The 14,978-nt window shown below is 43.1% G+C and overlaps 2 protein-coding genes across 2 annotated transcripts; both read right to left on the bottom strand.

The window, feature by feature from the left end:
• Positions 1-1,901: 1,901 nt before the first annotated feature.
• On the bottom strand, positions 1,902-4,702 carry LOC123441351 (cysteine-rich receptor-like protein kinase 10). The gene is made up of 6 exons (XM_045117825.1): positions 3,850-4,702; positions 3,357-3,538; positions 2,978-3,188; positions 2,593-2,833; positions 2,359-2,503; positions 1,902-2,270 (listed from the first exon to the last, which is right to left on the bottom strand). The coding sequence occupies exons 1-6, from the start codon at positions 4,700-4,702 to the stop codon at positions 1,965-1,967; spliced, it is 1,938 nt and encodes a 645-aa protein (XP_044973760.1). The 3' UTR covers positions 1,902-1,964.
• A 5,318-nt stretch (positions 4,703-10,020) lies between these two features.
• Positions 10,021-13,004, bottom strand: LOC123439251 (cysteine-rich receptor-like protein kinase 10). Its single transcript, XM_045115988.1, has 6 exons — positions 12,045-13,004; positions 11,784-11,926; positions 11,220-11,430; positions 10,804-11,044; positions 10,566-10,716; positions 10,021-10,473 (listed from the first exon to the last, which is right to left on the bottom strand). Exons 1-6 carry the CDS (start codon positions 12,922-12,924, stop codon positions 10,171-10,173), a joined length of 1,929 nt encoding a protein of 642 aa, XP_044971923.1. The 5' UTR covers positions 12,925-13,004; the 3' UTR covers positions 10,021-10,170.
• Between the last annotated feature and the right edge of the window lie 1,974 nt (positions 13,005-14,978).

Below are 14,978 nucleotides of genomic sequence, written 5' to 3' on the forward strand. Positions count from 1 at the left end.
TCAAATTGATAAGGGAAGAGTTGATGCCTTCGACCCATTATCGAGACCCTTGGAATAGTTCCAAAGCCTGCAGGACATGCTCCAAGGGTAATTTCAATCATTCTTGCGCTCTATCGGTCTCTTTCGATGATTTTCTGATATATCAATTAATGAAAAACTTAGCAAATCATTATCCTTGTCGGGCAGGGTTTGGAAGCGGTTCAAGTGCGTGACTCCCGGTATCGAGCCTAAGAAGCTGACCTTTAGAGCGGCTCAGGTAAGTAGTAGTATGATATACTTCTATTTTCAATACATTTATAATGCTAGATTATTATTTTGATTATATATATTCTATTCTCGTAAAGTGCGACCAGCAGCCACGGGGAACGCATCTATGCGGATACTATGTTTGCGAGACCATTCGCACGTTTACCTCTGAACACGAGGATCACAGATTCGACGTAAGCAATAAACATTCACACCTCTATTTTTACCTGTCATTCTTTGTTATCATGATTGATATTCATATTCATCTCCTCTTCTTATATAGTACACGGCCATGAGGACGAAGGTCCTACCAGAGCAACGCGCGATTGCTGTTGCAGAGGAGCTTGCGACCTTTCTGAGGACGGAAGCTATAGATGACAAAGGACAATTTAGTGTAGCTAGGGGCCATTACTGATGTTCGTCCATGTAATCGAATAGACGGGCTCTAGTCCCGATAATTCAGATCTCCATATAATTGTATACATATGCTCGCTTGTAAGATAAGTTAATCTTATATATATATGCATAATTATTTCTATTTAAATTATATGAAAACTAATTCCCGAACACCAAACGAGGCATCACGTTAATCTCCCGAACACCTAAACCCTAAAACCCTAAAACCCAAAAATAATTTCATTCAAAAAAAACCCAAAAATAAACAAAATCTGAAACTCTTTAGTCCCGGTTCGTGTAACGAACCGGGACTAAAGGGCCTGCCCCTGGGGCGCTACGAGGCGCCCACGTGGAGCACCTTTAGTCCCGGCTTGGAACAGGGCCGGGACTAAAGGTTACGCCTTTAGTCCCGCCCCTTTAGTCTCGGTTGATGAACGGGGACTAAAGCCCCTTACGGGCCGGGGCTAAAGGCCCCGTCCCCACTAGTGTTTCCCTTGTGGTAACAATGAATTCATATTTCATTTTAATGTGAATTTGTGGCATACTTCTAATATGCATTGGTCTTCGTTGTATTTGATGTTATTTGTAGTCACTTCATTTTAGCCCTAGGCTTTCAAAATCCTGGCCCCGCTTCTGACCTTGGTGGTTTGTCCACCGTAAGCCACAAAAAATTGGCTAAAGTTCATTTACATTGTTCGAGTATCTTTTTTCATGGGGGGTTTATGTGAGCTCGTGGATGCCATTGCCACATGCGTCTCTAACGTCCGGTGATTGAAGCAAATTTCAGAACTGTAAAAATATCTCAGAGTAAGTATGATGAATTTTCTTTTAAGCTACATGGTCAGAAAATTTGTGACATGCTCCTCCCTTCCATCCAGCCATCCATTTTTTAAATTTGGATGGTGGATAGCTGGTCCAATAACGTACAACTATCGATAGCCCAGTCCCGTACAACCATTAGTAGGATATGAAACGATATTGCACAAATTAATAGAAATACAAAAGAAAAAATAGCTGACAAACCTATAGTTTTAAGTGGTTTTTTCGGTTTGGGGAGTACCCCGGCCTCTATATCAGCAGATGCACACAACCATACAATTTTGATTGGCTACATCCATTTTTTGCGGATAGAATCAGATCTATTATAAAAATTCATCGAAAGTACAAAGCATCTTAAACATAATAAAAAATAAATCAAGATTCCGAGACCACCGAACAGAATACATTACATTTGTAGAGAAGAGTTTGTGCACCTTGCATACCACTTATAACTTACGCACTCTACAACATCTTAGTTAAAACAATGTCAATGCAAAGGAGAACTATCTAGGTGTCACCGTAGATATGGTCACGTCATTAACACTATAAGACTGAGTAGTAGTCGGTGCTTCTTTGTTCCCTGCAGTGCTTAAACTGAAATATGCTGGGTGCTTAGGTTTTTGTAAGATCATGGTCTTGTTGCTTAGCATTGCAATTACATCCAACATGGTCGGTCGATCAGCTGCATTCTCTTGTACACACAACAATGCAATGTTAATGCACCTCATCATTTCTGTTGAATGAATGTCAGGAAGCAGTGCTGCATCAATGAGTTCACTCCAGCTTTCCTCGTCAAATAATTGCCAAGCCTATTTGAAATTTCATCAAATACTTAGTTGATCACAGAATAAACAAAGCATTTCATTTCGTTGAATGGATGTGTAAACATGCACTCACATGTCCAAGGAGGTTGATGAAAGCTCCGCATTCATGGGAATTCCTCTTCCCACTAACAATCTCAAGAGTTAAAACACCAAAGCTGAATACATCCGACTTGATAGAGAAAATGCCATGGGAAGCATACTCAGGTGCCATGTAACCACTAAAATAATGTAATACAATATGTGAAATTATTATAAAGGTGACTTGCAATATAATGTTAATAAGTGGAGTAACTAATATGAAACTTACTATGTGCCAACCACCTTTCTTGTAGTATTTGCTTCGGTGATATTTGAGCTGAATATTTTTGCCAATCCAAAATCTGATATCTTAGCATTCATTTCACTATCCAATAGAATGTTGCTTGGTTTAAGATCACGATGTATAACACGCAACCTAGAGTGCTTATGTAGGTAAAGAAGTCCTTCTGCTGTTCCTACAATTATCGCAATACGTTTGTCCCAGTCCAGTAGAGTTTTTCTATCTTCATCTGCATGCAAATTAAATGTTGGTATAAAAGAGGGAAATCATCTAATGAATCAATCAAAATACGAGAATCTTAATTTGAGCAACTTTCCAGGTACCAGTACGACAAACAAATATAGCATATGAATCTGAAAACGCAAATATGTACCAAAGATAAAGAAGTCCAAGCTTTTGTTTGGCAAGAATTCGTAGACCAGTATTTTCTCCTCTCCTTGAGAGCAACATCCCATGAGCCTAACCAGATTCCTGTGTTGCAGTTTGGCTATGAGCTCAACTTCATTTTTGAACTCTATGAAACCTTGTCCTGAATCTGAATCAAGTCTCTTAACTGCTATCTCCACTCCATCAGGAAAGCGGCCCTAGGAAGAAAAAAAACATCTGTCAGTATTGCACAACAATTTGGGGCTTTACGACGGATCAATATTCTTGCTCTTATCCATTGTTTCTAATTCCTATATGTACTCTGACAATAATGGTGATGCATGCATGTTTTCTTGCCTAGAAAATGTTGTTATATATATATTTACCTTATAAACAGGGCCAAATCCACCTTCGCCAAGTTTGTTTTCCTCGGAAAAGTTATCTGTCGCCTCTAATATCTGATTGAAGTCAAATACTGAAAAGTCGGCTAACTCTGTTTCCATTTCCCAAACTTGTTCATCTCCTTCTTGAAACTCGTGATTACGTTTTCCTTCTGAGGACCCTTTACCTGAAAATTATGAACTGGCGCTATCAATATCAATCCCTTCAATTAGGGCTCTTTATATTGATCGTTTCAGTAACTAGTTTACCCACCGTTTGCGCTCTTTGTTCTAAGCCGCCGAAGACAGTAGACGATGAAACAGAGTGCAACTAGTGCAACAGAAGCAGCCACCAATAAGGCAATCACCCAAGGTTTGACTCCACCTCCTTCAGAATTTGCACAAGTTTTTCCCAGTGTCAAGGAATTACTATCAAACAAGTCATAGACTCATAGTAATAACATGTCAACTAATTAATCAAGGATTGTTCATCACATACTCTTGCTTGCTGGCGCCGGAGCCGGCGCAGGTGCCTGAGCCATGGATGATGGAGATGGAATCCGCTGCATGTTCTTGTCGTCGAAGAACATGAACGTCTCGAACCTGACGTTGCAGCGGAGCCGGAAGATCCGTCCTCCCAGGCGCAAGTTGTTGGTGGCGTTGATCGAGCCCACGAGCCGCTGGAGGCACGCCAGGCAGTCGCCGGCGGACAGGTCCGGCGTGCACTGCGCCAGGGAGTAGAGCGTCGGCGTGGTGCCGTCGCCAATGGACTGCATGAACCCCGTGGCGAACCTCCTGGCCGCGACGGCCGCGTTGCGGGCCGTCTGTGCGAGGAGCTGGCGGACGGCGGCGGCGACGACGCCCGCGTTGCCGGCGATGTTCACCGTGTTGAAATACTGGAAGAAGGTGCCGTTGCCGGTGGTGCCGGACGCCGGGGTGAGGAAGCCGCGGTCGCCGGAGAAGCCGAGGAGGCACCCTGGCTTGAGCGCGTTCACCTCGTCGTAGTCGTAGTAGACAGTGGCGGCCGTGTGGTTCGGGCACATCTTGTGCGCGTAGGCGAACGAGGAGGCGACGCACTCCCTGCACGCGGTGAGGTTGGTGGTGTCGTGCCGGCAGAGCGCGAGCGCGCGCACCACGCCGGCCGTGGAGTTAGCCGTGGCGTTCGCGGTGGCGGTGACGAAGAGCTGCGGGGAGGAGGAGGCGTTGCCGGGGAGGGTGGCGTTGAGCACGGCCAGGTTGGACTGGTAGGTGCTGTTGGCCGTGTAGTTGCCGCCGCTGCCGCAGACGTGGCCGATCGCCGTCGCCGACGCCGGCATGAGGAGGAGGAGGAGGAGCAGCGGCGCGCCCGCCATGCTGACCGTACGTGCGCGGGCAGGTGCTGCTTGTCCGAATTGCTTGTGTTTCTCGTTGCTTTAACATGGCAAAATGCAGAGAAAGTCAAGGTCATCGGGTCTTCCTGGGGTTCACTGAGGTTAGTTGGAAAGAAAGTCCATGCAGTGTTTCCTCACTACCTCACTCACATACTCGGTCTAGCTAGCAGCTCCCGGGCCGGCAGGAACCGAAACAAAATATATTTTCAACATTCTACTCCCTCCGTACCGAAATATAAGTCTTTTAAGATATTTCACTAGATGTCTACATACGAAGTAAAATGAGTGAATCTATACTTTAAAATATGTCCATATACATCCGTATGTAGTTCATTAGTGAAACCTCTAGAAAAACTTATATTTAAAAACGGAGGAAGTAGGTTAATTAAGAAGTACTCCCTCCGGTTCATAAATATAAGATTTTTTGAATATTTCAATATAAACTATAGACGGAATTAAAAGTTAAGACATCTTATATTTATATAAACCAGCAATGCTAGAATGACAGAGGTTTACATAACTTTTACCGGCAAAGGTTGACTGGGATTAGTGAAGGGATGAAAGGTCAGTTAGTTAATCATGTAAAATTAAACTACCCCACGAGTCTAGCATTTTTTTAGGTAAACGTTTTCCACCAGCGCGTCGGCCCAAACGTTCGCCCAGTCGCGTGGCTGGCGATGGATCGACGCGCGTGCCCACCGCCTCCTCCTTTCCTCTCCCCTTTCCCCATCTCCTTCCTCCTCCTCCTCCTCCTCCTCCTCCTCCTCCTCCTTCCCTCTTCTTTCCCCCTTCCCCCTGCAACCTCAGGCGTTGTCGGCGAGCACTGCGGCTTCTCCACCGGCAGCCGCTGCGCCTGACGGCTGGGATCTCGCGTGCCCACCGCCTCCTCCTTTCCTCTCTCCCTTCCTCCGTCTCCTTCCTCCTCCTCATCCTTCTACTCCCCTCCTCTCCCTTTTTCCTCCCTGCAACCTCAGGCGTTGTCGGCGAGCGTTGCGGCTTCTCCACCGGCAGCCGCTGCGCCTGACAGCGGTGACCGAAGGTGAACCACGCGAGATGCTGTAGCGGGGCGACGGTTGGAATTTTTTTCAATATACGGTTGAAGCTTTTTCTGTCAACGTTTGCAACTTTTTTCTTCGTGAAGTTTTTTGGTTGAAGCTTTTTTTTAACGGTTGAAGCTTTTCTATACACGGTTGAAATTTTTTGAGGAGTGACCACGCGAGAGCGGCGTTTGAAACTTTTTTCATACACGATTGAAGCTTTTTCTGTCAACGTTTGCAACTTTCCCTCGTTGAAGTTTTTGGTTGAAGCTGTTTTTCTTAACGGTTGAAGCTTTTTCCACACACGGTTGAAACTTTTTATCCAGCGTTTGCAATACAGGGGGTGAGATGCGACGAGGTGAAGACCGACGGGCTGCATCCATGGTGCTTTCGACGGGCGGCCGAGGCGGCGACCGGCGGCGACCGACGGTGAGGGCGACCAGCGGTGAGGAGGCGAGGCGAGGCGGTCGGCGCGTGCTGGGGCGTCGGCGCAAGCGAGGACGGTCGGCGCGTGCTAGGGCGTCGGCTCGGGCGAGGCGCGTGCTGGGACGGCGGCTCGCGCGAGGATGGCGGGCAGGTGGGGGCTCCGCACGACCAGATCTGACGGCCAGGGGCCCTGATCTGACGGCTGCTGCGCGACCGGCGCGAGCCCTCGGGCCGGCGCGCCGGCGCCTAGCACTGGGTAATAGGTCTTTCGTACACTTAGCATCGGGTTTCAAACTTTCAGTTAGTGTCTTCATTTTTCTTTTTCGAAACATGTTTTGCTCATTTGGATAAATATAAAGTCACACGCCCGAACAATACATAGTGTTCACAAACTCTTTATACATCCTCGCAAAAAAAAGAAACTCTTTATACAACCGCTGATCAAATTAAAACAACAAAACAAACCGAGCACGCTAACAAGCGCGAGAAATGTACTACTAAACGTTGCCTCCAGCAAGCTGCCGAGAAGAAGCACAGGAGAGGCCAAACCACAACAAGATACCACCAAGGCCGCAGCACGTTAAAAAAGCAAGAAAGGTATGTCTAGTGTGGCAGCCATTGATTTGCTTGAAGATCCACATGCATGCGCATGAGTCCTGCTACCTGCAAGCACACCGTTTGAGCTATGCTCCACCATCCCATGCGTTTTCTTCTTATTTGCGAGTTCTTTTGAACCAAATTTTCAATTTGTGATTAGTTTGCATGTCTGTGTTTATGATGACCAGGACTTTAAAACCAGGCCACTTTTGAGTATAATTCAACAATTTTCAAAATTTGGATTTTGAAACATGGTGAACCACGGTGAAATAGTATGAAAGTAAAACTATGATAGTTTTTTTTTGTTAAACTCGTCTCATGCCCCGAATACGATGGTATACTATAGAACACGATGCCTCCAACTGAAAATGGATATAAATTACTCTAGTTTACTAACTTTTACGTACATATGAAAATTTTAAGCACACTAACACACGGTGAAACAATATGATGCATTCTGAATCATGATGGACCACAATGAAACTGAATATATATTTTTTGTAATAAAAACTATTGATATTTACAAAAATTGAGATTTCTAAGAATCGGTTTGATGCACATTGGCACACAAGGTAACATTATGGTACACTGCAGAACACGACGAGCCTAGTGAAATAATAAGATATTTTCTTCAAAAAGAATGGAACATAATTAATTTTTTGCATGGAATTAATGAATTTGGATGAAACAAATTTGAAGCCCGGTGATTTAGTTGTCCGTAAAATAATTTCTTGAATATATTCAATATTGGTCTTGTTTTAAAGATCTTGTTGGGAATATAACAATTGTGCAAATAGAATGTAAAATATTTTTTTATTTCAAATACATTGGAATCTATTTGTTTGAATGAAACTCGGTAACTAGGAAATAGCACGTGACTATGTTAGGTGAGAGAGAAAACACAACAAAGATAAAAATGGTGGATGCATGCACCGGAGGTTTTGTGCACTGTAGAAAATCCTCTCTCATTGAAATGTACTCCCTCCATTCCAAAATAAGGGTTTTTGATTTAGTACAACTAGTAACGAGCTCCCAGTGGTTCATTCATTTGACCATAGACTAGAGCTACCTTTGATTCTTCAATATTTGTTTCATTATTTACGTACTCCGGATTCCTTCATTTCGATTCAAAAGGGGCGTAGTCATATGGGTGGGGTGTTTGTGGGGAGTTGCCTTGGATATGAGGAACTCCTCAAATGTCGGGGAAAATGATCCCATAAAAAAGGAATTATACATTATGAAATAGAAAAAAATGACTAATTCGATTCAAAAAATTGATAATAGATATTTTATTCGGCTCAAATTGTCGCGACAAGGAAAGATATTCCATATTTGTGCAACAAAACCACTTCTTATTTGATTTATGTCGCACATATTTTAATTCAAGTTGAACAGCCTAGAGTGCAAGTCCCAAAATAATTGTTTTCAATTTAGTACAACTAGTACAAAGTTGTACAAAATCGAAAACACTCATTTTGGCATAGAGGGAATATGTGTTTCGAGAACATAGAAGTGGGTTTTCAGTTAGTGACTCAAGCTATTTTTCTCTCTTTCCCGTCTCTGCTGGTCTATGAGAACTTGTTATTTCCATGATAAATGAAAATGGGGATAGTCTGGTTTGCAAAAAAGATCGGAAGCACAGCTAAAAAAATAAATTATATTGCCTTATAGAGTAGTACTGAAAGTGTGTGATGGACTAACCAGAATAATATAAAGAAAAAAAAAGATAGACATATTAGAAAATCTTGCTGCAAAATTAAGAAATATGCCACCCCTCAAAATTAAGAATTCTATACGGTGAACTGAAAGTTTTCACCCACTCGATCTTAGTGGAAAAGAACCTGCCTTTGCCAGCACATAGAAATATGCCACCCCTCAAACTCCACATTGACCAACCGCTGGCAATTGTGTTAGTTCGTTGCTTTCAGTTGAGCAAGTCTTTCTTTCGGACAGTCAAGAACCAATTATTGAATATGGTACTACGTGTTTAGCACCTACCATGCGTGTTATTCAGGTGGAGAACAAATTATTGAGTACTATGAGAGAACTAATTATTCAGGTACGTGTTTATCACGGCCGGCAATCACATGCTTTCCGTGTCGCTTGGTGGATGACTTGGAAGAATGAAACAAATGTTATGGAATGGCCGGCCAGCCTCTGCTGACCGTTGGCCTGTTGCTTTCCAACTAATTTAAAAGATTAATCTCTGCATCACCTCAGTTAATTTGTTGACTTAATATTGTTCAGTTCACTTTCACTTACACTCGGTCTAGAAGCTGCCGGCCAGGTGGGAATATAATACTTGAAGATTTGGTTATTGATTAAGAAATACTTTTTCTGTATCTAAATAATTATAGCTAGAAAGAACTAGACTGGAAGTAGAACAGAATCACATGTCCAAAATTAGAAGAGAACAATTTTTTGCAAAAGAAACAGATGGGAAAGCCTGCCGTGGAATGCCTAATACGAGGTCGTTCCTTGGGATAACTGATTTCGGACGTCACCAAATGGTCAGAATGAACACCCTCCAACCCCATTTCATAATCCCCTTCACTTTCGCCCCAATCCTTGTTTCTCTGCTGCCATGGCGACGAGTAATTCAACGCATCTTCATATCAACCAACGGAGTGCCATCAGAGATAGAATCAATCGTTCTACTAGTAGGGTACAAGTCGAGTACTATATATATCTGAGCCTTCTAGAAACCCGCCCTTAGTCGTATTATGGAAAGATTCTAATAAGAGATAAGAAAAACTGTCCATACAAAGAATCCCTCCAACCAAGAAAACCAACGGCAGGACTAGGGACGAAAGAGTTTCGCTCGGTAGAGGATTCATGTACCCGCCAAGGCACTTGCCCCCGATAATTTAAGGAGGCCCCTTATGCAGGAACAGAAGCCCATTCGTATTGCACGATCTTTTGGATAGACATTATATATATAGATTGAAGCCTTCAACAAGTACCAAAACTACCTCCACTCCTTTGGTTGCAACCATCATTGCAGTTTGTATTGTTTTTTATAGCTAAACGTTGTGGTTTTCATTATTTTTTCCGTAGATACCCAATCATTATTTGTGGAACAACTTAACAGAATCAAAATAGCATCTGGCGCAATCCACAATTGTATTGTGTTTTAGTTATGTGTGGCAACAAAGGTAGAAAAAACACCTCATGCACATAACTAAAGTTAGTTAAAAGTTGCAAATTAAGAAGAAAAGAAGAACGCAAAAAGTTGTTCCGAGTAACTTCAAAGCCTTCTCTTGTACTTTTTAGTGTACATAGACCACACACTTGAGACACCACCTAAACTTACACATTATACACCATTTATGTTGGCGTGAATGTAATACCAATGGACAGTAAAAAAAAACATGACACAAGGAAAAAACACTATCTAGGACTTGTGATAGATATGCTCACATCATTGATGCTATATGACTCAGGAGCAGTGGATGTCTCTTCATTTCCTACTCTTACATTGATATATGCTGGCTGCTTAGGCTCAGCCAAGATCATAGTCTCATTGCTTAGCATCGAAACAATATCTCCCATGGTTGGTCGGTCAACTGCATTCTCTTGTACGCACAACAATGCTATGTTCATGCATCTCATTATCTTTGCCGAGTGACTATCAGAAACCAATGATGCATCAACAAGGTCAATACACTTTCCCTCTTCCCATAATTGCCATGCCTGTTTGGAATTCCGTTACACACATTAGGTTGTATAGAAAATTAAAAGTGAGAAGTAATTTTCCAAGCGTAAGTTTATATGCATAAGCTTACATATCCAAGCAGATTGATGAAACCTCCACATTGTTGGGTTCCAGAATTCCTTTTCCCGCTAAGGATCTCAAGAATGACAACACCAAAGCTGAAGACATCGGATTTAATAGAGAAGTTTCCTTTCGAAGCATACTCAGGGGCCATGTAGCCACTAAAATGGTATATGATAAATGTCAAGATTACCTTACTGGTTAAAATTTAATGTACATAATTGAAATTATTTTTTTAAGAAACTTACTATGTGCCAACCACTCTTCTTGTAATGTCTCCTTCGATGTCATTTAAGCTGAATATTTTTGCTAGCCCGAAATCTGAAATTTTTGGAATCATTTCACTGTCCAAAAGAATGTTGCTTGGTTTAAGATCTCGATGAATGACAAGCAATCGGGAGTGCTTATGTAAGTAGAGAAGTCCATTTGCTACCCCTTCAATAATTGCTACAATTTCTGTCCAATCGAGCAAAGCTCTTTTATTCTCATCTACACATCAATTATATATTAGTATAACAGGAAAAAAGACACCCAGATAAATGAAAATAAATTACCAAGGGCATGAAACTATACTCATAGGGCTGCCAAAAAACTAGCCTCGAGGAAATGATGCATCATATCGATATAGAGTAATTGAAATCAACTAAGAAATGCAAATGCATACCAAAGATGAAGAAATCCAGGCTTTTGTTTGGCAAGTATTCATAGACCAGTATTTTCTCCTCTTCCTGAGAACAGCATCCCAAAAGTCTAACCAAATTCGTGTGCTGGAGTTTGGCTATGAGCTGGACTTCATTTTTAAACTCCATGAAACCCTGTCCTGAATGTGAAGCAAGTCTTTTAACCGCAATCTCCAACCCATCTGGAAGCTGGCCCTGAGAAGAAGAAAAATATGTCTTCAAAAGTTTGGGTCATTGTAATTAACAATCTTCTACCATTTACTAAGTTATCATCTAGGTTCATGTTTATGATACCACTTCTATATTACTTTGCACTATAACGATAGTAACATGGCTGCATGCATCGATTCATGCAGAGATCGGAGATGTGATCCTCCTTTCAAAAAAAAAACAATAGTAACATAGACTAGTGTTATGCATATGCCACTAGTCTATATTACTCCCCGCTATGACTAGCCTAATACAAGGGACCATATTAGGCGTCTACTAAACAGTTGACAATAAAAGGTGAAAACTCTCGTAGGCCTATATAGACTACTATAATTTACCTTGTAGACAGCGCCGAAGCCACCTTGCCCAAGTTTGCTTTCTTCTGAAAAATTACTTGTGGCCTCCAGTAGATGTTCAAACTCAAACAAAGAGAAATCCGAATTTTTCCCTTGCCACTCCAAACTACGAGCACGTCTTGATCCTTGAGTAACATTATATCACCATCAAATATCATAGCAGTAACATAATAATCACCAATTTTCCACTATTTGTGGAGATTATATGGAAGAACGAATCTACTAGAAAATTAGCATATGTACCTTTCCTTTGCCTTTTGAGCCGGCGACGGTAACAAATGAAGAAGAGAAACGCTGCTGCCGTTAGAGGAACTACAGCTACGGGAATCACCCACAGCATGCTCCTGCGTTTGGTCGGAGCCGGAGCCGGCCCCGGCGGCGACGACGACGGCAGGCTTAGCATGGGCCGGGCGCCGTAGAAAGGAGACGCCTCGTACCTGAAATAGCACCGCGTGACACCCATCCGCGCACCCATGCGCAGGGCCATGGTGGAGTTGACCATGCCGAGGAGGCGGCGCAGGCAGGCCGAGCAGTCGTCGGCGGACAGGCCCGGCGTGCACTGCGCCTGGGAGAACACGTTCGGGTAGGGTCCCACTCTTGTCATGTCCATGACGCCCGTGGCGTACAGCTTCGGCGTCGTGGTGGCCGCCAACGCCACGGTCTGCGTCATCAGCTCGCTGGTGAGGTTGACGATGCGGGGGATCTGGCCGGTGGTGATGTTCCTGATGTTCCAGTCCTGGAAGGGCGGCGTGTTGTCGCCGGACCCACCCGTGGCGTTCGAGGGCGCCGCCAGGATGTCGGCGGTGGCGCCGTAGACGACGATGCAGTCGGTGTAGCTGAAGCCCACCTTGTCGCACTGCGTCTGGTTGACGGTGGCGAACCAGTTGGCGATGCAGGAACCACAGGCGGAGCCGTCGAGGACGTCGCCGAGGCAGAGCGCGAGCGCGTAGACGACGTCGGGGGCCTGGCCGAAGGTGGCGGTGGCGAACTGTACCGGGGAAGAGGAGGCGTTCCGGGAGAGGGCGGCGCCTGCGGCCTTGACGTTATCGCAGAAATCGGCGGCGGCCAGAAACGGCGTGGGCGCGAGTAGGAGGAGCAGGATGACGACGCCGGTGGTCGCCATGGGAAGCTAACAGCCGAACACGACCAGCCAGCTACAAGGTTAATTCTTGTTTCTCTTCTGCCACTGCCAGATGATGAACGAAGTGCGTTATGCGTCAGCAAATCACTAATTCACTATCGGTCCTAGCCACTTTGAAAAAAATACTGCATGCATTATTTTGAGTTTGAAACGATGGAAGCTCTTAAAGCTCAGTGTTGTTTTCTTCCTATTTTCAATTCGTGTGTGGACAAATCTCTGCTACTTTCTTGTGTGGAGAAAAGAACACTGTAACTACATTCCACTTGTGCCATTATATTCATCAAGTAGATGTCCACTGGTCATATCAGTTTGCTTTCAGTTCTCACTAGCGAACATGCTTGTGCCTTAATTTAATCGCCTTGAATTAGTCTGAAACGATCTAGGTACCAATCACGTTGAATTTCGTGAATTGTAGGTTCCACTTGGTGGCCGGCCGGCTTGTTAGAATAGATTTCATGTCTTTTCTTTCCAAGGCTAAGCATGTACTTATTAGTTTGGTACCAGTTCTTCATTTTAACCTTTTGCTATCTGGTGGCCTGCACAAATTCGTCAATGATTCTGTTTTGGAACCACTTCTGTTTCTGCATAATCTAGCATGCATCTTGCCGCTACTTTAGCTTCATTATTTATAAAGAAAAATATACTTTTCGTCCACCAATTCTTGATGAAGTCTGGATGTAGCCCTTCAATTTTAAAAACGGTCAACTTGCATCTTCAATATTGAAACCGGACAACATTCGTCCCTAGTCACCATTTTCACCGGGTTTGGCGATGTCCCACTCTGGTTTTGACCTCCCCGACTCAAATCTGCGTAATGTTTACAACTTCGGGTTTACAAATCCATAAACATTTTTAAATTTCACATATTTTTCAAAGTACACGTAGTTTTTTCAGAGCATTGTTTTTTCAATGGGGGACGCTAGGTGTAAACCGGCTGATCCCTAGCGCGGATCCGTCGGTTTAACAACCGTTTGATTAGTCCCTATGATATGTATCATGTTTTGTCTGATTTGTTTCATATTTTATTTAATTAGTCTATTTATTAAGGGACGTGCTATGCATGCAAGCCGTTAGATTTATCGCATCTAGCTGTAAGGTAGGTTGGGAAGCGTTAAACCCTTTGTTCGGGCCGCATTGTATTTATAACCATGCCGTGACTTACAATGAAGAAACCGACCGAGAAGATCGTTTACAAAACGAGGGGAAAACGCTAGATAGAAAAAGAGATAGATTACAAGTATTTGAAAGAAGAATCATATCCCTATCCATGTTTTGAATTTCGGCCGGAAAGAAGCAAATTTCAGCCTAATTTTGGCCATCTCGGCCTGGGGCAAGAAATATCTATCGGCCGAAAAGAATGATTTTGGTCAAATCTGACAAATTTTGGTCAAATTCCGGTCATGTTTTGATCAAATTTCAGCCAAAATTTTTGAAAATGACCGAAATTCAGCCATCTCGATCTAGGGCGAGAAAAATTACAAACCGAGAATCAAAACACTGATCCCTATACAACTATTCTAACACATGCGAGTCGAACACGTCTTCACCACTACAACACATGTTTTGTTGCAGAATTATTTCTGCAACATAGGACTTGTTATAGAATTATTTCTGCAACAATTTTTTTGTTGCAAAAAAAATTGCAACTTTAGTTTTGTACCATTTCTTTTGCAACTGAGGTATTGTTGTAGGAATTTTTTTGCAACACATATATTGTTGTAATATACATTCATTGTAAACCTTGCAACACTGTATATGTTTCAGGAACATAGTTCCGTTTATAGAACTTTGTTCGTGGAAGGACAGTATACAGATCCTCACTTGGATGTGTGTCATGCGGGGGAGGTGGTGAAGGCGCTGCTACGCGTCGACCGACGGATCTTTTTAAAAGATTTGCTTCCTTGGAAGGCGTATGATTTTGTAGATTGAGTGGCCGAGTATCACCCTCTATAATTGCAACACGGATCGTATTGCGGAATTTTTCTTAAACACGAATTGTATTGTACACATTTTTTGTAACATAACTCAAGTTGCAG

The sequence above is a fragment of the Hordeum vulgare genome, chromosome 3H (assembly GCF_904849725.1).
Source record: "Hordeum vulgare subsp. vulgare chromosome 3H, MorexV3_pseudomolecules_assembly, whole genome shotgun sequence".
Lineage (NCBI taxonomy): Eukaryota > Viridiplantae > Streptophyta > Magnoliopsida > Poales > Poaceae > Hordeum > Hordeum vulgare.